The 25,214-nt window shown below is 34.3% G+C and overlaps 1 protein-coding gene across 1 annotated transcript; it reads right to left on the bottom strand.

The window, feature by feature from the left end:
• On the bottom strand, nucleotides 1–24,237 carry CALB1 (calbindin 1). The gene is made up of 11 exons (XM_057735670.1): nucleotides 23,941–24,237; nucleotides 23,349–23,425; nucleotides 19,360–19,434; nucleotides 9,278–9,361; nucleotides 9,112–9,168; nucleotides 5,794–5,871; nucleotides 3,235–3,290; nucleotides 3,106–3,145; nucleotides 2,923–2,976; nucleotides 2,005–2,076; nucleotides 1–1,660 (listed from the first exon to the last, which is right to left on the bottom strand). Exons 1-11 carry the CDS (start codon nucleotides 24,017–24,019, stop codon nucleotides 1,547–1,549), a joined length of 786 nt encoding a protein of 261 aa, XP_057591653.1. The 5' UTR covers nucleotides 24,020–24,237; the 3' UTR covers nucleotides 1–1,546.
• Between the last annotated feature and the right edge of the window lie 977 nt (nucleotides 24,238–25,214).

Below are 25,214 nucleotides of genomic sequence, written 5' to 3'. Positions count from 1 at the left end.
TTTTTATTTGTTATTAGTAGTTAAATTCAGCCTAAGGTCAGTACTTCCGTTTACACAGTAGAAGCAAAGCCAGTCTACCACTGCCATCATATGCTAAATTTTATTTTTTTGTCAATCTCTTTTATGCGCATTCTTGGAGGAAAGAGATACCTCACTTTTTTGTTATTTATATGAATGGAGAAAGTCAAATGCTGAATTTGTAGAATGGGGACATTCAAAATGACCCAGAATCATAAACTCTTTGGCAGTAAATTTATAAATTTCAAAGGGACACATCTCTCATCGTTCCCTGCTTCACAATCAAAAAATGAGAAATCAACAACCATTACATGTCAGCTATAACCAGTATAATATATTCTAGCTACAAATATATGAAACTGTGACTTGGATGTGGGTCAAAAGAATGTTTTAGAATCACCCTCGCTAAATAAGATAAATGATTGCATTAGCATTTTTCTTCAGATGTTCTTTTTAAATCATTTGAAACTATTTGCAGATAGAAATAGAACTATTTTGAATGCTAATCTCAATATGAAATACAGAATTCACAGAATACACAAAATTATTGATGACAAAACATTCAATAATAAGGGTGCTATGAATTTTACATTAAACTTCAATTATGTAGTAAAAATAGAGCTGTTGTAGCTAGAAAAAAATATTTTCAGAGGCAGCAGTTACACTTGGTGGAAATGAACAGTTCTACATAGAAAGAAAATCCAGGAAATATGCAAACTAAACACCAGGATACTTGATATATATAATTTAATCAGATAGTACATAGAATATGACATAAAAACAGCAGTTTGCTAGAATAATTATAGTCTGCAACACATGAAAACAGTTCAGAAAATGGGTTAAGGTCATACTCTTTGACAGTAGACTCACTGGAAATACAAATGTAGAATAAGACAGATTTATGTGTCATCTGGGTCTGCCTTGTCGTCAAATCAACTTGAACCAATAGATTAGTATGGATTCAAGCAATAGATTTATTGTTGATTAATTGACTAAACCTTGCCTAGTGAGTTAACCTCATGGAGCAACAATTAACTAACGATTGATATTTTGGCATTTTAGATGCAAAAGCACATTTCTTCTAATTGGAAATACAGTTTAGAACTGTTTTGTGGGGCAGACTTACAATTGTCTGAAATAAGAATGCTTGGCTTGTTATGTATAATTCTTCTATTCAGAGATAAATATGCATTTACATATAAGAGACTAGGATTTTAGAGATTAATCCTGGTGGAATTTTTAGGGAAATTTTGTCCAACTATATGGAAGCAAGAATATGTCAGGTTATTTTTTTAAGTTGGGTGTATTGACTGGCCTAAGCATAGACATTCTCCTCTTTAGTCATATGGTTACAAAAACTGTACATTACAAAGAGTATAGAAACAAACTGAAAAGAGTGTGCCACACATCCTGGATAATTATCTATATGCAGTTAAATTTACAGATACAATAGAAAATACAGCCTACTCCCTTACAGTGCACAGTTACTTTTTAGATACAATGTATCGCTAGTAAATGGTCATCAACTCTAGTTGTCCCCAGCAGAAAGAATAAGAGCAAGATCCTTTCGGTACAGCTTCCCTCCATCCGATAAAGCCATTATGCTTTTCTTGTATGCTGAAATATTATTAATATCCAGATCCTATATAGGACATAGATTGTATTATAATCCAGTTAAGCATGGAAGTGAATTAACAATTGTCAAGTGATAAAATGTGAGACAAAACTGCTTGTTACATCAATCCATTTAAAAAGAGCTGGATTAAATTCTGATACAAATGTGAATAAATCACAAGGTTGTTTTTGAAACCTATTTATCACAGTTAAACACTGGTTCAGGCCAGTACCTAATCAGGTTAGGAACTGAAATCTACTTCCGCTTCTCCATAAATTTTTTAAGTAAATTCTCCAAAATGGATATGTGGTTGCTGGTGGATGGATGCATGAAGTCTGTTTAAGAAGTAAGTGGCAAGGTAACCAGATTACCTGTTTATTTTTCTCACACAGATCCTTCAGTAGAGCATCCAGTTCATTTTCATCTATGTATCCATTGCCATCCTAGGGAGCAGTAATAAAACAGTGTATAAGCAGCCTCACCCATAATAACGGAAAATGTGGTGAAAGGGAAATAACCGAAATCCTCAGAAAACCTTCCCACTGCAAACTTGGCAGATATTCTAACCTCTTAGGGCAGACCCTCAAATTTTTAACTGCGCCAAAGTTCCAAAATAGATATGGATTGCCTCTCATTCAGCACCTTATCTTTATAACATGCTTTGAAATTTTCAAGGTGATTTCACATTTACTATTTCACTTTATGTTAACAAACCTCCTGTTGAAGTAAGTAATTAATCACAAATATTTTCATGTGAATGAAGACACAGGCTTGGGGAAGCTATATTACTGCCTAATGTCACATTAGGCAGCAGAAGAGCTGTACTAGAGCCCACAGAGGACTGATTTGGTCCAGGAGTAGGGAAATTAGAAGAAACAAAGCATGTTAACTAGTGACATCATAAACAGCCTTTCCTCACACACATGATTTTACCATATACTACATGGGAGGATTCTGTTGGATATTTTCATCTAGCTTAATCCTCATTCTACCCTGCAAAGTGAGTATTATTATCTCTTGGTTACAAATGAGGAAATTGATGACCAGAGGATCTCTTATCTTATTCAAAGCCTCACAGGAGATAAATTGTAGCATGGGCTTTGAATCAAATTTGTCTAATTTGGGATATAACGTAATCCATTTCTTATGACAAGAATAAATTGGCTGAGTAATTTTAATAGCTCATGTTTCTTATAATATAACCGTGAGTTTGAGGCTTTGTTTTTCCCTTCCTGAGCATTTTCCAAATTTTTCTAAAGAATCAAATTATAGAAAGAAAATTTTTTTACCTGATCATATAACTCAAAAGCTTTATTGAACTCTTTCCCACACATTTTGACTCCCTAGATGATAGAGAAGAGAGCAAAGATTAAAATGCTACTATTACATTTCATGGTGTTTCCCTTGGCAAATATCCCACATTCTAACCTTTCAAGCAAAATATTATTTATGGTAGAGAAAAAGAGAAATACCTGAAATTTAAGAAGAAAATTCTCCTGCACTGGTAGTAACCTTTTGAGAGAAAAACATTATATAAATACATTAGATTTTTGACAAGAAGCAGCTTATTATAATAATATTGGCATAGTTCCCAAACTCACCTGGCCATCTCAGTTAATTCCAGCTTCCCATCATTATTTGAATCAAACAATTTCAGCTGAAAGACAGAATGCATTACTGTAGCCATTGAAGAATTATTTATTGCATTAAGGAAAAGGAAATTCAAAATAAAGCAGTTTGAGTTATCAATTACTTATATAGATAGAATTCTAGAAACTAGCATCTATTAAACTTTCAGTGCAAAATTTCAGTTCTATGACGTGTCAGTTACCAAAGTTTATTAGAAAAATATGGAATAGTCAGAGTAATAGTGATCTTAGGCTAGGCTTCTGGAACATCATCATTTATTTTTCTTGCAAATATGTGTTTATATGGATCAAGATGTGGGAGAGATGGTGTCTGGCAGTACATAGCACATCCTGAAACTTTCTAAATGATAGTATGAAAATAAATATTTGTTTCTCTCTTTCAGAGCATCAAAGAGTACAAACAGAATAGGCAGATAATATGAAAAAAATCCTTAGAGAATAAATTTTTGAGTAAGTTTGAATTGTTTTATTTTGCCTTGAGTGCTAGGTACTCAGTAATCTCCTTCTCTCCCCACTGCACTTACATACACATTGTACACCAAGACATACCCAGGTATAAACACATTCATACCCATATTTGGGAAGCATTCATATTTTTAGAAAGTTGCAACTATTATTCTAATATATAGAAGGACTACATATGAAATAAAATATATAAAATATATGAAAAAGTGGCATTATTTTTGTTTTTAAAGAAAGAAATATGAACTTAAAGCATATAGGTTTGGTGAGGTCTCTTTTGGAGGAAAAGGAAGGGCATTCTATAGTTTGAGATGTTCTAAGAATCCTATGTAGGAGGTAGATTTTATTCAGGATCTGATACTGATACAACATTTTATAGTCCATTGACTGTAAGTTCTAAAGTTGTCACACTGTCTACCAAGATACTGGGCACCAGATCACATAGTCTAGTGTCCACAGGGAAATATTTCCTTACAAATATATTTAAATTTTAATTAGTTCTTGATTAATCTGCTTCCTTGATTTGAGCTTGTTTATGACATTTAACTAGATAGGCCAGGCCAATTCAACAGGGGGGAAACTCCCATCTGCATGGTTTTAAAAAGGCTGCTTCAAATTTCTAATTGGAAAGCAGTCTCTAAGTAGACATCATTTAATATTGGCACAAAACAGAAAATTGATTCATGTAGGTTATTGTTCATTTTCCAAAAGTTACTCGGGTGTAGATCTGCCCACTGTGACACGTGTATGTTAATGCTGTGGTAAGTGGCAATGTAATGAGGAATTAAAGAGGACACTTCCTTACAATGAAAACTTTTTTGATTGTTTTGAAACTAAAGATTAGTCCCACTTTAGAATAAATATCACTGTAGAGTGAATAGGCCAACAGTAAACTTTGTTTCTGTTTTTTTTTTTTTCCCTATGTAAAAGTAGGCTGATAGGCTGAAAGGAAACCTTGGTTACATCAAATATGATCAAATCCTTTATAAAATTATTTCTCAGGAAAAAATTCCAACTCCTTTATTGGTCTAAAATAACATAATTGTTATGGTAGGCACCTATGTTTTACAAGTTATTTATTTATATCAATGAGGTAAGAATACAGTGTACATTTATAGTATTTAAAGCATGTATAAATACATGTACTGATCTGGATAATTTAAAACTGTCTGAATTTCAAAACTTAAACAATTAAAATACTGTTGCCAAAATATTAGCCCATGGCTTAATCACTTTGGCAAAGGATTTTTCCTCATAGTGTAATGTTGTGAATCAAAATGAACAAACCTTACCCACTCGGAAGTTAATTAACTTCATGAGCATTGGATTATTTTATCTAGAACTTTCTAAATTTTTTGTTAATTTATTCATTCTTCAAACATTAAGTGCTTATGTATAAAGCAATTTTCTTAGCCCTATTATCAATGTTCTACAACTCTTGATTATACTATTTAGTATAACATCAAGCTCAAGGTATATTTGGATGTCTTCACCCAAAGCACCAAGACAATATTTCAAAATAACAAGAATCGAAAGAAGGAAATACCCATTTTTAGTCACTCAATGAATAAAGTAGCTAGAAGTTTTCTTTAAACTCTAACAAAATCAATGATTTCCTAAGACATGATAAAAATGGATTCAGAATCTCTATAAAAATGAGTTTTTAGTGATATAATTTATATATCTATAATGTAACTTACATATATATATATGTTATATAATTTAGTGATATTATTACACTGGCTTTGTAAGAAAAACAAGTGATCTTTTGATAGATGAAACCTAGCTCCACGTGAAAGGAAATGCTTATATGCTGAGCCTTAAAGCCAGCCTTAACTACACTTGTAGCATTCAGCCTTACAAGGTATAAGCATCCCTTTTCAAGTGAATGATACCTATATATTTCACTTTTCAAGTGAATGATACCTATGTACATATGATGCCCACACCATGGTTTATTTATTTAATCCTGTGTAGCCTTGAGAATTAGCTAGAACACAGTAGCATTTCATAGGCTCTTGGCTATAATCTTTTCAAGATCAGTCTTACCATTAGGTCTGTATACTCAGCTAGTTTTGTATCATCAACAGTTTTGTTTGCTTTTTCTAGAAGGTCCTTTAGAAAGTTCTGTTAAGACAAAAAAGTCAGATAAATTTCATCAAACAAAAAAATCTACTTTCATTTCAGCCTACCTTGAAATGGAACACCCCAAGAATACAAAGAAAGTCTCTTTTTGAGGGTAGAACTGGGTAAGGGGAGGAGCTCAGAAGGGAGGTCCTCTTGACATTCCAGCAACGACTCTGCCTTTGACAGGCATGATATCTGCCTTTTACTGAGAACCAATCTGTCAAAGTCTGTGCTCTGCTCTGCTCTGCTTTTATGATTTCAATTAAAGGGGCATCTGGATTGTGCACCATGTAGGAATCAGAGTAAAAACTTGTAAAACTAGCCAGCCCAGTGGATGTGTTTCTACCTAATGGTATCTTCACAAATACTCATATGACTCTTCTCCAAGAAACAAGAAACACAAGGGACTCCCTTAAGCCTTTGTAAGATATGTGAACAACTATCAATAAACAAGGTGGAGATCTACTCTGAATTTCAAGTGCATTTTCTGCCCTTACAAGTTGTATTTCCACATCAGTTTATAGCCAGTATGAAGCATGTTTCACCAGAGGGTCCATTAGCTTTTAGGCTTGATGCAGTAAAAACATCTTGGTTACAATATTTCAGCTGACTGTTCAAACTAAAACAGTTGGCTGCAGATGTTACCTAATCTTTGAAGGATATATGAATCACATCAAAGTAGAGATTAATGTGGGAAAGATGAAAAAGAGATGATTATTAATTTGACAGTTGAAGTTTAGGAGGGAGTTTAATTTTTTTTTAACAGAGAAATAAGTCAAAAGCTTTACAAAAGCTTGCCTTATAAATGAAATGTAAGTACTTAGGAATATAATAGTTTTTCATTTTGTCTAGTGCTGTTCATTTGCAACTTCTTTATTTGTTCAGGAAATGAATTAATGCAATTATGGAAAACTGAGCAGATATTATGTTCAGGTATTATTGAAGGATTGGGTTTCTTCTGTTTTGCAGTCATTTATCTCCATCCCCAATTTTTTAGTTCTACTGGGCTGATTTAACTTTACTATTTTCAAGGAAGGAGACCTATTTCCTTGTGTGATAAATTTATTTTCACTTCAAACATTCCATTTCAAGTTCAGAGCAAAGCATGGAAAATTCAAAGTTATCTGTTGGCGGTGAATTTTACTTTTGAACCATATGAGGCTTTTGTCAGAGACTAATTGGGTTAAAAATACTCATCAGAGACTAAAATGGTGGTCACAAAAATAGCCTGGGAGAAACCTCGGGATGCTGAGATTCAAAGTCGTGTCTGAGAGCAAGCAATGTTTTACTCTATTATGGATCTTAAAATTAGCTTTCTTGAAAGATCCATTAAAAAAGAATGCCAACTTATCTTCAAAATTCCCCAGAGAGGAGTACTTCTATTTAGAATCTCTTCTGAGAATAAAATTTAGAACAAAGAAGGTCAGTATTGAAAATGAGCTAAAGTTTCATTATGAACTTGAAATGATTTTTAAAAGAATTTTTTTTGGTCCAAAAGAATAAAAACATAATGGTTTGTCACCTTCTGGGCACCTTGTGGGTTGCTGAGTTGCAAATTCATGAAACACATTGCTTTTGGTGATTTAACATGAAAAATGTTTACATTTCTAAGTATTTTTATTTTTTATTTTTTAAGATATTATTACTATTATTTTCCCTTTTTTAAATTAGAAAAATTAAAAAAAAATTGTTTTTGGCTATGCCACATGGTATGTGGGATCTTAGTTCCTTAACCAGGGATCAGACCCGCACCCCCTGCAGTGGAAGCATGGAGTCTTAACCACTGGACTGCCAGGGAAGTCCCTCTAAGTGTTTTTAGTTAAATACGTTTTAGTAATCTTGCAGTGGTACAAATATATGTGACTCAAACCATGTTAAACTATGACTGGGAAACCATGTTTGATATTCATGTTTCCCCCTACGTAACAGCAGAAGAGGTAGCTCTTGATGACTGAAGCTTGAAAACATTTGGTGTTGTGGGGGAGAAAACCATTATTACCATTACCAGATATTCTGTGTCCAAATCCAGGTTCTTTTCCCAGGCAGCTATGTACTCTTGAAAAATTATCTAATCTCTCTGAATTTCAGTTTCTCTGTTTGTATAATGGGAATTATAATACCTCCCTTGCAACTTTTCTGTGAGGATTAAATGTTAAAATATATTTCAGGCATCTTGTACTATGCCTTACACATAGTAGGTGCTCAGTCATTATTAATTTGCTTCCCTTTTGTCACTCTATATCCTGAAGATAAAGTAGAGTCTTCCAGGATGAGAAGTATGAAGGTCAATTTAACAAAGTGAGAGAAAGATGTTTCTATATTTCTGAAAGGCTAGTAAATTACTGAGTTCATGAGTAATATAATTTATATGTGCCTGTATTTCACAAAATCTTCCATGTGCAACATCGTACTTGATCTTCACAATAAATCTGAAAGGAAGGTATTATTACTCCCATATAAAAGATTAAAAAAAATCAGGCAGAATGATATAGAGATTTGTCTGAGGTAAGACTTGATTTCAGACCTCTTTGCATTTTCCTTCATGTCTTCCTCCTCCCCCATCAGCTCCTATGTGTATCTGTGAGATATGAATTGGTAAATTCATTTTCAAAGTTGCAGTTTTCCAAAAGTTTGATTATATCAAGACTTTGTTTTTATTGTTGTTACCGAGAGGCAGTAAGCTAGGGGCCTTGGAAGCAGACGAGTTTAAAGATCACAGCTCTATGTCTTATTTCTGTGTAGCCTTCAGTACATGACTTAACTTCCCTTAACTTTTTTCCTCACTGGGGTAATACTAATCTCAAAGAACTCACATGAAGATTAAACAAGATGTGTGTAAAGTACCTGGCATATAGTAGGTGTCCAATATTGTTTCTTTATCTTGAAAGAGAAATCTATTTATATAGTTGTTTAATTTATAAAATAAAATGTCAAATTTTAACAAAAGTAACCAACTTATTTGGCTTAGTATATCATCATCATCTCTCTCTCTCTCTCATCTATCTCTTATGTAACAATTTGTATACACCATACAAAATGCTAATTTTGCATTGCTGAACAGAATTTCAATTACTTGAAAACTCTTTTTTTTTTGATCTGGTGCTTTATTAACAATGTGGAAGAGTGGGTGAAAATGTGCCATTGCTCAACATTAGTTTCTTTTGTGGAAGGTTTTAAAAAAAGCTACAAAGTTTATAATTGTACTTGAAAGGAAAAAACTTACACTTTTTATTTGCTTACCTTAAGCTCCTCAGTTTCTATGAAGCCACTGTGATCAGTATCATATTTTCTCCATGTCTGTAAATAATTTTAGATAAGGAAAACCAAACATATTAAAAAAGGCCACTATTTCCCTTTTTTAAGTAGCTTTCTGAAGACGTCACTCAGCGACAGAGCTTTCTTATACCTTCATGAATTCCTCACAGGACTTCAGCTGCTGGCATCGGAAGAGCAGCAGAAAGTTCTCTTCTGTGGGTAATACATGAGCCAACTAGAAAAGATTGAAATAGTTGTTGTAAGGATCTTGAAAGCAAGTTTCTCACATTTCCTGCTCTTAATTTTTCTTGAACATAGTTTTTTAACTAGAAAACTAGGAGAGGAAAAACATTACAATCAATTTTCCCTTTCTAATACTTTGTCTCTACAAAGTGCCATCGTGCTTTCCAGTGCTTGGGTGCCCTTGAGTGACTGTTTCTCTGGTCTGAGAGGTGGCTACAGCAAGCGCACATAGGAAGCTCAGATAGGGATAATCTGACCACTTCTCATCTGCTAGACACACGAGCAGACTCATCCTGGTGGCTTGACCCCTTCATCTTTTCTGTGCCACAGATCAGGTCTTGTTCCTCTCAGGGCACACAGAACGGCACAAAAGGGGCCATACATTTCATGTAGAATAAAAGAAATTAAGAGAAATATGAATGTAGCAGAAAAGATAGAAGGGAAAATGCATTCCTAAGTCTGAGGAGAAATCTTATTGAGATGCAAAAGAAGATAAACTCAAGACAATTGTAAGACAGTCAAAAGAGAGGTGGAAAAGACAATTCACAATAAACAGTGGAAACTGAACAGTAATAGGAATATCAGTTCTCAAATTTTTGGTTTCTGCTAAAAGAATGTCTGCTGCTTGAGTCCAGGGCTTGAATTCTATTTGATGATCTCCATTTAGTGACCCTATGACATTTCTCCTTAGATATCATTTCATAACTTCAATGATTTTTTTTTTTTTTTTTTGAGGAAAGAAGGACTCCAGATCCCATTTTAAGATGAATATAATCTGTCTATTGTGTGCAGGGAGGGAGGGAGCTGGATTGATGGCCTCACTGAAGGTATGGGTTCTATTCCTGGCTCGGCTGCTAATTAGCTGTGGTACCCAGCAACTCCCTCAGCCATTTCTGGAACTTAGCACCCTCCTCACAAAAATAAGGAGTTGAAATAGAAACCAGTGTCTCCTAAATGTATTGGGTTCAAAATGACTTTGAGAATCTTTTAGAATCACTGCCTCTTCACCGTTAAAGAATGAACCTAAACACTATATTTCATCTAATTTCCAGAAGTTGATGAATCCCCTCAAGTACAGGCATGAACCCTCATCTCTGGATTTTAGACCAAGACCCTGGCTATATTAACCTTGGTCTAGATTAACCTTAAGGTCCGCATAAACACCAAAACTTATACCAAATTATAAGAAAGACTCTCACATTTAAAATATGTTGTCCTTTTAGGTCCATTAAAATTTTTTAAATTTAATATAAAATGTATCATTTTACTTATAGGCAAGTAATCTCAACTTCTTTATGCCTATAGAATATGTCCCTTCACTTATCTTGCTTTCAAATCTTTGAAATAATATCTCAAATTAGAATCATTCAGTTTATAGGCACTAATAATGGGATGAAACTAAGGGATAGGGTCAGATATCTTATTAGGATGTTTAGTATGACTTAGAAAACATTTTCTTTTTTATTTTGAAACAAAGGTCACTAGTATGGTTGTGCATTAATGCAAGTATTTATTTAGGAAACAGGAAATAGCCAATGCCAACTCTTTCTTTCTTTATTGGTATGTGACTTGTCAGATACCACTTTACAAATTTTTTGTAGAACTCCCTATAGACCATCCATTTCAGGAGGGCAAAGACTATTCTTTGTCTGCATCCTCTGAATACTCAGTGTGGTGCTCAGCATGTTAGGTGCCTGACGTAAATGTTTGGAACTGGTTGATAATTTTACCTCATTAAAAATACCTACTTAACATGATTTGTAGTGAGCATTCTTTTCCACCTTCATTGCAATTTTCTATATTGCTTGGATTTTCCTAATTATTGTGTGTTGTTTTGAACAAAAATAATTTTTTTAAAAAAATTCTACTTATCGTAATCCACCAAATACATAAAAAAAGAAAAATAAAAGGATGTGCTAGTAAGCAATGACCACATGTAAAATTAGAGAAATTTTGACCATCTTTCTTTCAAAAATTAAATGTCATATAATTTGCATAAAGTTCAGAGGTCTCTAGAACATCAAATATAGAGATGGTAAAATTCCTCTTCGTGTTTGGTATAAATGTGTATTTCTTTGCCCAAGCCATTTTGGTCCTAGTTGGTTTAATCACAAGAAAATACATATTATATCTATGAGGGTGAGTCAAAAATTATCCGCACTCTGGCTGTAGACTTTACTTTAATTAACTTTTAGAAAAGACAAATACATCATTTTTCCACATAATCGCCTTGCTTTTCAATACACTTTGTCCATCTGTCAATAAGCTTTCGTATTCCCTCATTAAAAAATGTTTTAGGCTGAGCTGCAAGCCATGAATGCACCACTGTCTTCAGAAGTGAATCTTCATCCTCACAGGGCTGCTTTCAGGGGACCAAACAGGTGAAAGTCCCATAGAGAAAGATCAGGACTATAGGGAGGATGCTTTAACACCTCAAAACAACAGTGTGGGCAGAAATATGCGGACATGCATTGTCATGTAAGATCACAATGCCCTTGGATAGCAGTCCTCTGCGTTTAACCAGAAGTTTAGGCTTCATCTCGTCAATAAGCATCTCACTGTAATGAGCACTGTCGATTGTTGAAACTTTTCCTGATAATGTTCCAATACTGGCCCTTGAGAATCCCAGAAAACTGTAAGCATCAATTTTCCAGCTGATGGTTTACTTTTGAACTTTTTCTTGGTCAGCTATTGAGGATGTTTCCATTCCATTCTCTGCCATTTACTCTCAGGCTTGTAGTGATGAATCCATGTCTTGTCGTCAGTAATGATTCTCTTTAAGAAACTTTCACCTTCCTCAGAGTATTGGTCCAAATTTTGTTTGCAGATATCCAAATGCTTCTGTTTATGCTCTTGTGTGAGTTGTTTCAGTACCCATCTCCCACAAACTTTTCAAACCCTAAGTCTGTCATGGATTACTTCATTTTGAGGTGTTAAAGCATCCTCCCTATGGTCCTGATCTTGCTCCATGGGACTTTCACCTGTTTGGAAAACAGCCCTGTGAGGATGAAGATTCACTTCTGATGACAAAGTGAGGACAGCGGTGTATTCATGGCTTGCAGCTCAGCCTAAAATATTTTTTAATGAGGGAATACAAAAACTTATTGACAGATGGACAAAATGTATTGAAAAGCAAGGCGATTATGTGGAAAAATGATGTATTTGTCTTTTCTAAAAGTTAATTAAAGTCTACAGCCAGAGTGCGGATAATTTTTGACTCACCTTCATACATGCAGCATAGTCAATCTTTTAATTTAATTGAACTGTTAATGTTAAACTGATTACTGTGCCATCCTATTTTACAGATGTTAAAAATGAGTCTTAAACACATAAAACATTGTAATAGGACAAACCAGCCACTAAGAAAGAAGCGTTGAATATGTTTGGATAGGATGTGGGTATTAGTGATCATTAATAAATCACCTTTTTTGTGTTGTTTTATTTTTTGGTTTTTGTTTTGTTTTGGCCATGCCACGTGGTTTGTGGTTTAGTTCCTGGACAAGGGATTGAACCAAGGCCTTTGGCAGTGAAAGTGCTTAGTCTTAACCACTGGATGGCTAGGGAATTCCCCAAATCATCTTTTTCAAGGTTTGTTTCACAATGCATATGAATCAATATTCAAATTTCAGATCTGGATGAAGTAACTTTCCAGCTATCGACTCTAAGACCATATCTACAAAGTGCCTGAGGTCTTTTATAGAAGCTGTTAATTAGGGCTGCTTTTGTGTCTGTTTTGCTGAGTCTCTGTTGTCCGCAGTAGTATCCAATACTACCTGTTCCAAGATTATTGGTGATTTCTTAGTTCTTAGGTTGTCTGCCTGCTTTTTTAAATAAACTCTCAAAACTATATTATGGATTGGAGAAGAGAGTGGAGAAAAGCAAGGGAATGAGCGGAAGGCAGATAACTGTGGTTACAAGGAGAATCTCTCAACGCTTCATTTATGAAAACTGGTTGCTTGTCACTGAAAGTGGGGAAGCAAACATTTTTCTCTACTTGCCTGTCTTCCCTATCAGTCTATGTACATCTTGAGGACAGAGTCTGTGTCTTTTTTTTAAAAAAACTTCAGTAATTTATATCAATTTTAAGTGGTACTTTATACACAATGGGGAAAAAACCACATGCATAGTCCAAATACAATATTGAAAACAGCATTTTCATAACAAAAGAGCTGGAACACGAAGTGTTAACGTCCTGTACATGCATTCCATTTTTTGTCTGTTGCACACAGTTTATTTAACAATATGATATAAGAAATGAGTTGGTACTTTATCATTCTATACAGTGATTGAATCTTCTTGAATTTTCTTATTTATGGTAATTACAGTGCTTGCATGATTTACACTAGAATTGCTTTTCCTCATTTCAAGTTTCACATAGAAGAAAGAAAAGAAGGCTTCTTCTCTGTTAACATCAGCATGGCCTAAGAGAGTCATCATCCCTATTTTTTGTCTAAAACTAGTTTTATCAGAGAAACAAAGCAACAATTTCTACATCTGCAAGACAAGAGTTTGGCTTAAGTCAGTATGTATAGATAGATGTGTGTGTGGGTGTCTACCTGTGTGTGTGTGCAGGAGCCAATTCCTATCATTCAGAGGTAATACTTGGAGACGCCCACAGGATTCACTATAGAAAAAATCTTCCCACAACATCAGAAAGTTTATCGGGATACATTATAAGTTTGCATTATTTCAGGAATCAGTTTCTGAATATTATTTTTCTTCTCACTTTTAAACATAGATGTTAATTACTGTTTCTTTGCCTGGTACCTGCAAAAATTTCAGTAGATATTTTACTCATACAATGAATGAAGGCAATTGATTATCTAGGATTAGCATAGGCTGCAAATCAATGGAAATAAAGTTCCTTTGGAGATAATTCAAATAACTCATTACTGAGCTGTGGATAGGGGTTGGGTGTTCAGAGCTCTTTTAGATGCTAGGAGTGTTGCTATGGTCTCAGCTGTCAGGTCTCTTTAGGAGACTACCAGGGCTGAACAGAGCTATGTTCCCCAAGGAAGCTGAATTCTATGACTGATGCACATGGGGATATGAAATCTCACTCAAAACTTGGAACATCTCTGAAGGGTTATCCCAGTTCAGAGCTCACTGCAGGGTCAGCTGAAGTTGAGACTGTATCCAGCCCAATGTCTCCCTCTGCCCAGCCCTGCTCTTTTTATTTCCTTTTGACGGGTATTGAGCCCTAATAAACTTCCTCATTGCTTACCTTCAACTCAGATATGCTCCCCAACGAACTCAACCTGTCCCATGACAAGGATCTTGACCATCTCCCTTCTATTCCTAGGCATGATACGGAGCCCTTGCCTATGTTTAGAGTAGGTTGAAATTCCTTGCTGTGGCACGTGTGGCTGTGATTCAGAACCTACTAGGCGCTGTGCTAGATGCTGGGGATTCATAGTCACTGATAGTAAGAACTTTGCAGGGAGGCAGATAATTAAAAAAAATTTTTTTTCTGACAATTTCAAAGCAAGAGATAGCTACAGTGATAAAGCTACATGCTAGGTACTGGGAGAGTACTCATGAAGGACAACTTTACTAGAAATATAAGTGGCTGAGTTATATGTTAAAGCACACATGAGGCATAACTTTTGAAGACAATCTTGGTGCATGTTAGCATCCTTCAACACATATTAGAAAACATTCGCTTTTTTTGTTTGGGAACAAAAGAAGTATTTTTCTAGCCGATGAGAAGTGAGTCCAGGGAATTTGGAAATTTGAAAGGCAAATAATCTTTTCATACAAATTAAAGGCTAGTTGAAATTAATAATTTGAATTTGACAAGTTATAGGGATGGGAAAAAGATTGACATGCAGAAAAGTGGTGTAGATTTTCCAATGAAATATATTTATTTTTAATAATAATAGCAAATACATTTATTGAGTTTTTACAGTGTGCCAGGGTTTATCTATTTTTTTGACACATATTATCACTTTTGATGTTGACACTTATATGTCACCCCTGTTCAGAGTCAAGGAAACAGAGGCTCAGAGAAGATAAATGGCCTGCTACCACATAGCTTACAGTTGGAGTCAGACTGGAAATCAGACAGTCTGACTTTTTTGATCTTGAGAACCTTGTCCTTTTATCATCACCCTTCATTAAGATCTTCAGTCAAAAAGTTTTCTTAATAAACTGTTTTTAAAAATCTATCCAGAATGAAGTTTTAAATCAGATTTTATTGTCAATCATTTCCCCAAATTCTGAGGTAGAAAAATAGTCTGCTATAAAAAAATTACAGTTACTATGGTTAAACTCACATGCTCAAATACCACTATGGAAGAAAAGAAGGAAAGTCTAGAGAAGTGCCTGCTTCACTGGGAGGGTTATTACAGTTTTAGGATTAAAATAGCTTTTAGATCTATTTTTTCTAGTGGATACACTGACCTGGACATATAGACACAATAAGACTGGAGAGGCTGGTAGTTTCCCACACAGTGCCCAGGGAATCAGGTGAAAATTTGCAGATTTGACATCCAGCTAAGGGAAATATCTATACTTAATGTGAACACCAGAGAAGACATTTCTATTGTCTGCTAAATCATTCAGTCTCCCTACTTAACTGTTTTAGTCAGTCTTCTCTGCAATAGAGCTTTTAGACAGAATAAATTTAGAACATTTTGACTGTCATGGTATTTGTTAAATTATCTCAGAATTTCCATGCTCCTGTTTTGAATTCGTATCAACAATCTCTTTATTACCGAACTGTATTTGTGTGAATTTTAAAATCTATTTAAAGACGTGAAATTTAGAAGTTCACAAGAAAGCATATTTGTTCATTACCCTTCTTTTTACATGTTTTCACCCATCTAGGTAGCAATAGCGTGTTGTTGGAAAGTGTCAATAAACTTCATTAGAGCATAAGTTTGAAAATTAACCACTGTATTTTCTGATCTTTTGAACAACACATTTCAATTAGAGCCAAGTCAATTTGGCCTGTTTCTACCAGGAAAGCAGGCTACCACTTAAATACCATTTGATTTACTTTGATTAGATTTTGATGAGTCCCTGTGTACACCTACTAAGTGGGCAAAACAGAAGCAAATCTACCCTCTTTTCCCTTTCAACATCAAAGTTATGGTGTACTTGATGTGAGATGATGGGGATAGGTAGACTATTACATATTTTGGAAAACCTGGATTTTTTCATTCCTTCATAGCTGGCTGAGATTTGTGTATTTGTATTCCATGTTATATTTAGGATTTCTTAACAGTGATATATGTCAAGTTGGAAAACAGAAAGGATGAACTTTATTTAATACAACTTCCTGGTGACACTAGAGGGCACATTATAAATTCAGATATTCCACACTCTCTCTTTCTCCATTTTGTACATGTAATCTGTAGCTTTTAATTCCTTTTTACCAATGATTTTTCAGAACCTCTCCTTTTTCTTGTCACTCCAGCTTAACCAGGCTAAGTATGATCAACATGCATATGAACCACAGCGGCAATCTCTTCCCTGTTCTCCCATTCTCTCATTCTCATTTCTCCAAGTACTTACCCTTCCTACTTCCTTCTGTATCTTGGCTAATAACTCAGATTAATGAAAAGAATTCTGGAATCAGAGTCAGATCTAGGCCTGTATAAATGTTCTGTCACTCCCTGCCAGTGGGATTTTGGACACATCATTCAACCTTTCTGGGCTTCAGTTTCTTTATCCTTAAAGTGAGAAATCTTGGCTAGTTTTTCCCACAGGTCCCATATAACAAAATGTCCATGTCCTGGAATAGTTAAACTTTCTAATTAATTCTTAGGTGTCTCACTTCTCTCCCTGCTTCTGCTGATCTGAAAGTTCTTCCCAAATTGTGTTTCAGGCGGTTTGGTCAAATAACTTTTTTATACTTTGTGCATCCCTGTTTGACTAGGCTAAATTTAAGCTTTGCCATAAGTAATCAACAAACTGAAGCTTGAAAATATTTTCTTTTAATGCAGAAAATATATAGATTATCAATTGTAAAAGAAGGCTGCGTAGTTTAAAGGAAGATGACTGAAATTCCATTGAAGCCACAGGTTCCCTCAGCTATAAATTAGATGCTCATTTTATATTTATATTTATTTTATTTTGTTATTATGGAGATTAAATGGTATCACATATTTGAAAACACTCTAAATATTGTATAATTTCATACAAATAAATGAAAATTATTTTTCTTACTGTTATTGCTGTAAAAGTTCCTCAAGTCTTCATTTCAGTCTTAACTTCTTTATCCTCTTCTGTTACCTATTTCTCTCTATCTTTCCTCACACAGAAATCATTTCTTTCCTATAACAGTTTCTTTTCTCAAACTTCTGGGGAAATTTCCTGCATCAAACCTCTAGGAAAATGTATCTGTTTGTGACTCCTAGCTTCTCATTCAAATTAGACCTCAAATAATTCTTCAATTATTATACCATATCATATACAGTAAAATATAGATTCAAAACAGATTAATTCATCTTTTCCTTTTAAAAATGTAGACTCCATGTGAATCAGATCCATGCTTTTTGTGCTACTGTTACAACCTAGTATCACTGAAGAAATTAAAATAAATAGCTTGGTCTGTTGGAGTCCTTAAAGGTGAAATACATTAAATACGAGATGATAGTCTTTCCTCTATTAGAATTACAAAGTATGCCAAACTCGGAAATACCCACATCTATAATTTCACTGATTTCAGAATTTCCAACTAGTTTTGAATAATTAGATTTATGTTATCTCATTTGTGTTCATTTCAAAGTTATTTTCTTATCCTTGATGATTCATATCTTGATTAGTTGGCCTCTATGTCAGCCTATAAGTCCCATTACTATTAATTTATCTATTTATATAGTAATGAGTTACACGTAGTCAAAGGGGAAAGTGTGTACTCCAGGGAAATATTTTAATTACAAAGATAATAATAGTATGTCCTTCCTTAACTCTATTTGTAGTAGCTGTTTAAAAATAAGTGTATTTCACATTGACATCACAGGTGTCCTATAAGATCAATTATTTGAAAACCAGGTTAGTTCTCTGAATCAGAGGTAAATTATGACTTAATGTTGTTGACAGCCAGAACACTTCACAATCTATTACACTAAGAATATTACATAAAGAACATAATTATGCCTGTGATTTCGTATATATTAAAATATGACCTTATCAATTTTTCTGGAAAAAAGTTGTTCACTCAATCTCTCTAATGGGTTGCAGAGATAAAGAAGGTAGCTGAGACACTAGATTTTATAAAAGTAGAAGTAAGGGAAGCAACAGCTGTTTCACAAATCTGAGAATGCTGAAGTATTAATGCATAGTCAAAGTTTTGCTTCCTTGATTCATAGACCAAAACATAAAAAGTTGTCCTTAATAGGAAAAGTAATTGTCAAAAGATAAGATTTGACACCCACATTTTTAACTTTTAAAGACTGGAAAGAAATCTGTACCAATAACACATCATAAAATATTCACTCACTTTGGCTAAATTCTTGTGTTTTTATAAGGCCAATTGACAATCTAAAATGGAATTTCAGAAACCAGGATGCAGCATTTTTGTCATGATATCATCTTAGGGACAGCAAATACTTCATTTTGTATTCTAACAGAAAAGTCTATGCTGTTAAACAATAAGAAATACCAATGAACCATGTACTTGGTTGGCGTTTTATTGAACTGAGGCTAGGTAATGTAATGGGATGAATACTCATCCAGAAGTTGGGGATTTGAGCTTCTAACTGTACCAGTGCCAGCAAACAGTTACATAGCCAAAGGCAAATAATTTCACTTCTCCAAGTCCTAGTTTCATAATGTATTACATTTCAGCTTTGGATTATGCAAACTCTTAGGTTTCTTTCATTTCTGGGCAGTTTTTGATTTTATATTTCTGAACCAAAGATAACATGCTACTTAAGTAAAATAAGCCTCTTGGAACAGGTTTTGCATATCATATTTGAGTTGAATACAATTCCGAAAAGCTCATTTATTAAAACTAATGGGAACAATGCATAAGTTCCTTACCTCTACAATTCCTATTTTTCCATCATCTCTTTGCCCATACTGATCCACAAAAGTTTTCATCTCAGGTGATAACTCCTAAAATTATAAAAAAGCAGGTAAGATTTTTTTTGTTTGTTTCTGTTTTTTTTAAAACAAACAAACAGTATGCTTGTGATGGTGTTCATAACTTGTTGCAAAGAAAAGTTGGAATTAGAACCATTTAGAATTGTGCATACTGATTAACTATTTTCATGAAAATTAAGTTATAACCGATACACAGTTCTTACTGGTTTCAAATGAAAGACATCATTATTATTTCTGAATCAATCACTATTATTTATCTTCTATTATTAGTTTTGAGAACACATTATCCTTTGAAAATGCAGTCGGAATCATTCAGTGATTCACCTTTAGTGAACTTAGATATAATGATCACTGTGAATGTACTTTAACATTGCCTGCTTCAGGAAAGATTATTTTATATTGTTGCACTAATTGTCCTATAACATTTTCCTTATTATAACATGTTTTATTCATGGAAGGTAAAAATATGTGTTTTCAATTTGGACAAGCAAATAATGTGAATGTTCAAGAGCAACTCATTTATAAACAAAGAATGTTTCCAACATGGAATTAGATGCAAATATTCTCTGCTTACAAATTGAAAATCAGAAAAATATGTGTCAGATCGAGAAAATGATGACCAATTTGTATTTTCATTAGAGAAAGACAATACTGATGACCTTATTTTGGGTCACTGATTGCATATGCTTAAGATCTTTGCCTCCAAGCATAATTTAGAGAGCAATTTTCCAGTTTTTCCTTGTTTCTATTTTTTTCCAAGATGATGTTTTCTCTCCCATTTAGTTACGTACATAACACATGTTTGAGTGACAAAGTGAATGCTTTCATCTCATTTGACTTATTTTTTTCAATGTACTCTTTTGCTTATATAATCTCTTCACCTATTGACAGATTAGAGAGCTCTGAACTGTAAACTAGTGACCTGAACATAGAACTAGTATTCAGGAAGTTGGATTTATACCCTTGGGTCTTCAACATAGCCCATTTAAAATAGCCGTGTTGCATTAACTGAAGCCTATGTAAAATAGGTCAGCCTTTGTAAGTGTCCTATTCTGTGTCCTTGGAAAAGTAAATTAAGGTCTCAGTTTTTATCATAACAAGATAGTGATATTATCTATCACACACATTTCTGCTAGAGATAGAAAGGTTAATATAATTTGAGGGCTATATTGAGGCTGAATATTATTATTACCAGTGTTACAAATTCCCACTTAAGTTAAAAGTAGATATCTTTAGTAGAACTGAAGTAACAAATAGTGATTAAACAATTTAATATAAATTTAAAAAAGCTCTTCCAATATGGATTAATTTCAACTTGCATTTGTTAAATTTTATTACAGCAACAATTGTAAGAAAGTGAAAGTTGCAATAGTGGGACTATCAGTTGTTATGTTCTTTATACATACCTTAAAATAACAAAAAAGTGTAAACTTAAAACAGTGTATACCTCTAGTCCAAATTTATGTTTTATACAGTGTAAAACATAATGTTGATAATTATAATAATAAATTAAAGATTTATAAAAAATAAATGCAAACTTAACAACTATGTTTAGTGAAAAATGGTAGTTCTGAAAGTATATTGGGTTGTTATAGTCCATTAATGTTATAGTCACTTATAGTTACTATTAGTGAAATTTTTGAAATTTTACATTATTAATATGATAAGCCAAACAATGTTTCCATCAATACAGTAAAATCTGTTATCCTATTGCTGGAAATGCAGAGAAACCTGGTTTATAAAGTCAAGGTTCTAAAAAAAGAGAAGAAAAAAATATATGAAAGTACACATAGTACAATGGGGCCAGTACATGAATCTCTCAATCCATATCTTGATTTAGATTTTAACTATGCAAAGCCTATACTACATAATTCATAAAATATTCAATAATCAAGGTATTAAGCAACATGATATAATCCTGTACCTGTGCTCAAGTTTGGTATTATTGGATTATAATTCAATAATTACGGCTTCCAATATTCTAAAATTGGAAAGTTGGCAGTAGAAAAAATAATTAAGATCTAAAATCTTTAAAACTCTAACATGAAGTCACTGTTTACAAAAAAGTATAAACATTAAAATGGGAAGAGGAAAAGAAATATCTTGAAAACACATACAGAGTTTCTAAATATCTGAATTTCTAAGATGAAAATAAATATTAAAATTACTACTAGAAAAATTAACATATAATCATTTAGCTGCTGGAAGCATCTTTCAAGGTTTTAATTAGAAATTTTATGGCAAGTAAGATTTTTCAACCAAATATTTTAAATATATATATTTTTAAATGTGGAAGAAAATGTTTTATTAGTCAAAGATACATAGAGCTATAATGGAGGTATTGCATGAATTTATTTACATGATTATGTATAAGGTGGAGGGAGGGTGTGGAGAAAGTGTATAAAATGTTTTCAATTTTATTTGATCACATCCTATTATACTTTCAAATTTATGTAATATTAAATCTAGGTAAAACAATACTCAGAGTGTTATCTTGCTTTAAATCAATTTGATTTAAATCATTGGATTTTAGCAATTGATAGTTTTTTAAGGCATCATAATACATTTTAGTGTCCTCTGGGATTCTTTTGAATATGTTGCACAGAGATGTGTATCACACAATTTTCAATTTAGATAGAACAAAAAGGTAACTGTTAGTAAATTATATGTATAGACATATATAATATATCTGTACTATTATATATAACAATGCTAGAGGTGATGATCTACTAAAGGATCACACAAAACTATCTTTTCATATATATATATGTATGTATGTACATAAAATCTATAATGGTAGTCAAAAAGGCCAAAAAAAGCCAAAGATTAGTAACATATCCCTAGCCCAAATCCAACACTACCTTCTGAAATGTAGTCTTACATAAACCCCAATAGATTAGTAAAATTCTTTACCTATTTACCTCTACACAATCATCTCATCTATGTTTTAAAGCTGGGTATATTTTATTTTTTTGCTGACAATATCTTTCTTAACAGGTTAATTTATGCCTAAAGGAAGACGTTCATAATTAGTAAAAATTGTCATTTGTTTAATTAACTAATGGCTTAAATTATAAATATAGCTTATTTTCAAAACAATACTAATGCTTCCCATTAAAGTAGCACTTTGCTTTTTTAAAATATGTGAAGTTCTTAAAATTACTTTTTACATCTCTAACGGTTTTTTTCCTTCTCAACAGAAATGAACCCCCTTTTTTTCTAAATTCCTTGCTCATTGTTATGTTGCAAAGTTGTACAACTTTCCCCCAGTGAAGAAGGTCAAGGCAGGACATTTTCTTATCACTCCAACCACATCAACATTACAAAAATAGTAATTGGCAATAATTGGCAACAGAATAGAGATCCATAATCTGCAGATTTGTTTCCTGACCACCAAGGGGCAGAAATATATTTCTACCCCCTTACTTCTCAGGCTGTTAAAGAGAAATTAAAAATTACCTAACTGAACTCAGTGGAAGAGGTGGTGATCTGCTAAAAGATCTCACCCACATTTTCCTTTTAAGCACTATTAAAGAAAGTACAAGCATAGAATCTATATTTTAAAAGCTCTGATTTCATATTGTAAGATTATTTTCCCTTTAAGGAATCTCTCTCTCTCTCTCACACACACACACACACACACACACACACACACACACACACACACACACAGGCACGCGCGCGCGCGCGCGCGCACACACACACACCTTTCTCTCCCCCTCTCCCTCTTCCCCTTCTCCCTCCCCTTCTCCCTCTCCTCTCTTTTTCCTACACAATTTGGAAAGGCGGTCTTTCTCTCCTTCTCAGTAAATAAATGTATACATTCTCAGAAACCATTTGATTTTGCTGGCTCTTTATGAGAACGCTAGAATATCTGTTTATTTAAGGGCGAAGGTCTTTTTCCTCCTTTGCAAACTTCAACCTACCAATCCAGCCTTCTTCCGCGCCTGCTGGAGCTCCTGAATCAAGTTCTGAAGCTCTTTCCCTTCCAGGTAACCACTTCCTGTAAAGACAAAGAGGTACCCAGGTGTCAGACATCTCATTCTGAGTTTCTTCCCCGTTCGATTTCCACAACAGCTATCTTTATGGCCATCGGAGAGATTCTCCCTTGCCTAGATATTGATTAATCCGCAAAGGATACAAACTCAGCAGTGCTCCCCTCCCGGGGTGTCAAACTTTAAACCCATTAAGGGCAAAGGAAGATAGCTGGGATGCTGAGTGTAGCCCTAGAAACTTTGGGGGGCAGGGTCCCTCAATCCCTGCGCTCTCGCTCAACCACCCGGCCCCTACTTTCTATTAGTGTCATTCTTGGAGGAAAAATGTTATGGGATAACAGAAACAATACATAAACGTTAAAGTTAATGGTTGGCAGCCAACCGGAGAGATAAGATTAGGGAGATGGGGGAAGAACCAAAGAAAAGAAATGAGGGATAATCGGATCAGGATGCTCAGGGAAGCGGAAAGGGTGGGAAAGGGCATGGACAAGGTTCTTCAAACAGTTAAAAAGAAGATAATCACCGTCAGCGTCGAAATGAAGCCAGATCTCGAAAAACTGTGAGGCTGTGATCAGGGTTGATTGCAGGTGGGATTCTGCCATTGTATAGCGGAGTGTGTGTCTGCGTGGAATATGTGTGTGTGAGTGTGTCAAGACGAAAGTGGGGTGAGAACCTCAGGGTGTGTGTGTGTGTGTGTGTGTGCGCGCGCGCGCGTGCGTGTGCGTGTGTGTATGTAAAGAAGAAATCCTGGGCTCCTGGAGGAAGAAGAGCAGTGCGCAACACTGCCAGGCGCTGTCCTCGGTGCTGCTCAGCTCAGGCGTGCCTTCGGAGTTGTCTCTCCACACCCGGCACCCAGTTCTCCGTTATTTATCCACAGGCGAGCCGGACCACGCCTCCTCTTGCCTCCCATTTCTCAATCCCGCCTCTTGCTGCACCAACCTTTTCCCCCTCCCTTCCAGTTTTCTCCTCTCCTCCCAGGAAAGCTAGCTGGAGCAGTAGTTTTGAAATGTATAAAGCAGCAGGTGATGGGAAATCCTTAACTCAGAGACTGGATGCTGAAAACAGACTAATTTCCCTCCACATTCTTATGTCCAAAAGGTATTTTATTCCTGAATATTATAGTAAAATAACGTATGTGAAGAGGTTTTGACTTTAAGAGGGAAGAGGAAAGCTAATTAAGGGTAGAACCACATAAATAATGTTTATATTGTGTGTGTATGTGTATGATTTCTCCAAGATGTTTTACTATTTGTTAGAACAAAGTCAGGTGAAATTTTGGCAAATATTAGATTAATTTGATTAATGTATACAATGAATTTATTGATATCAATAACTATTCTATTTTGTGCTTGTGAGGACCATTACATGAATGCTTCTTAAGATGGTTTATATAAACAAGTTTGCCAACATGAGAAAGCAGGGTTATGTTTGTTTGTTTCTTTTCAACTGGAAGTAGAATTATAATTGGAAAGTGACAGAAGTAAACCATAAAACCTTAAAATGTTAAGAGAAGGAAGTGATCTTTAGGGATACCATGGTTTATCTCCTTTGGGTTTAGAAAGAGTGAGCAAACTAAAGAAAGAGAAGCCAAGGATCCGGTCCAAGTTCACACCTAGGTGAGTTAATGACCCAGCCAAGGCCCTGCTCTGCAGCTGGAACATACGTATCTTTCCTTTTTGCTATGCCAAGCAAATCCTGTTAAAGAATTTTTCAGAAACAGGAAGTCACCATCAGAGGTGGGAAAAATATCTAACTGAACACGTTATGTATTTTAATATAATAAATAATATATTTAGA

The sequence above is a fragment of the Hippopotamus amphibius genome, chromosome 5 (genome assembly GCF_030028045.1).
Source record: "Hippopotamus amphibius kiboko isolate mHipAmp2 chromosome 5, mHipAmp2.hap2, whole genome shotgun sequence".
In the NCBI taxonomy this organism is placed as follows: domain Eukaryota; kingdom Metazoa; phylum Chordata; class Mammalia; order Artiodactyla; family Hippopotamidae; genus Hippopotamus; species Hippopotamus amphibius.
This window is presented reverse-complemented; position numbering and strand designations above follow the sequence as displayed.

What these genes read in the sequence shown, in the direction of transcription:
- CALB1 (XM_057735670.1), bottom strand. Translation starts at nt 24,019, where the DNA reads ATGGCAGAATCCCACCTGCAATCAACCCTGATCACAGCCTCACAGTTT. An exon ending in TAGAAACTGAGGAGCTTAAG is followed by an intron (nt 5,872 to 9,111) that starts GTAAGCAAATAA and finishes TTGTCTTAACAG; the next exon opens with AACTTTCTAAAGGACCTTCT. An exon ending in CTGAGTATACAGACCTAATG is followed by an intron (nt 3,291 to 5,793) that starts GTAAGACTGATC and finishes TCTGTCTTTCAG; the next exon opens with CTGAAATTGTTTGATTCAAA.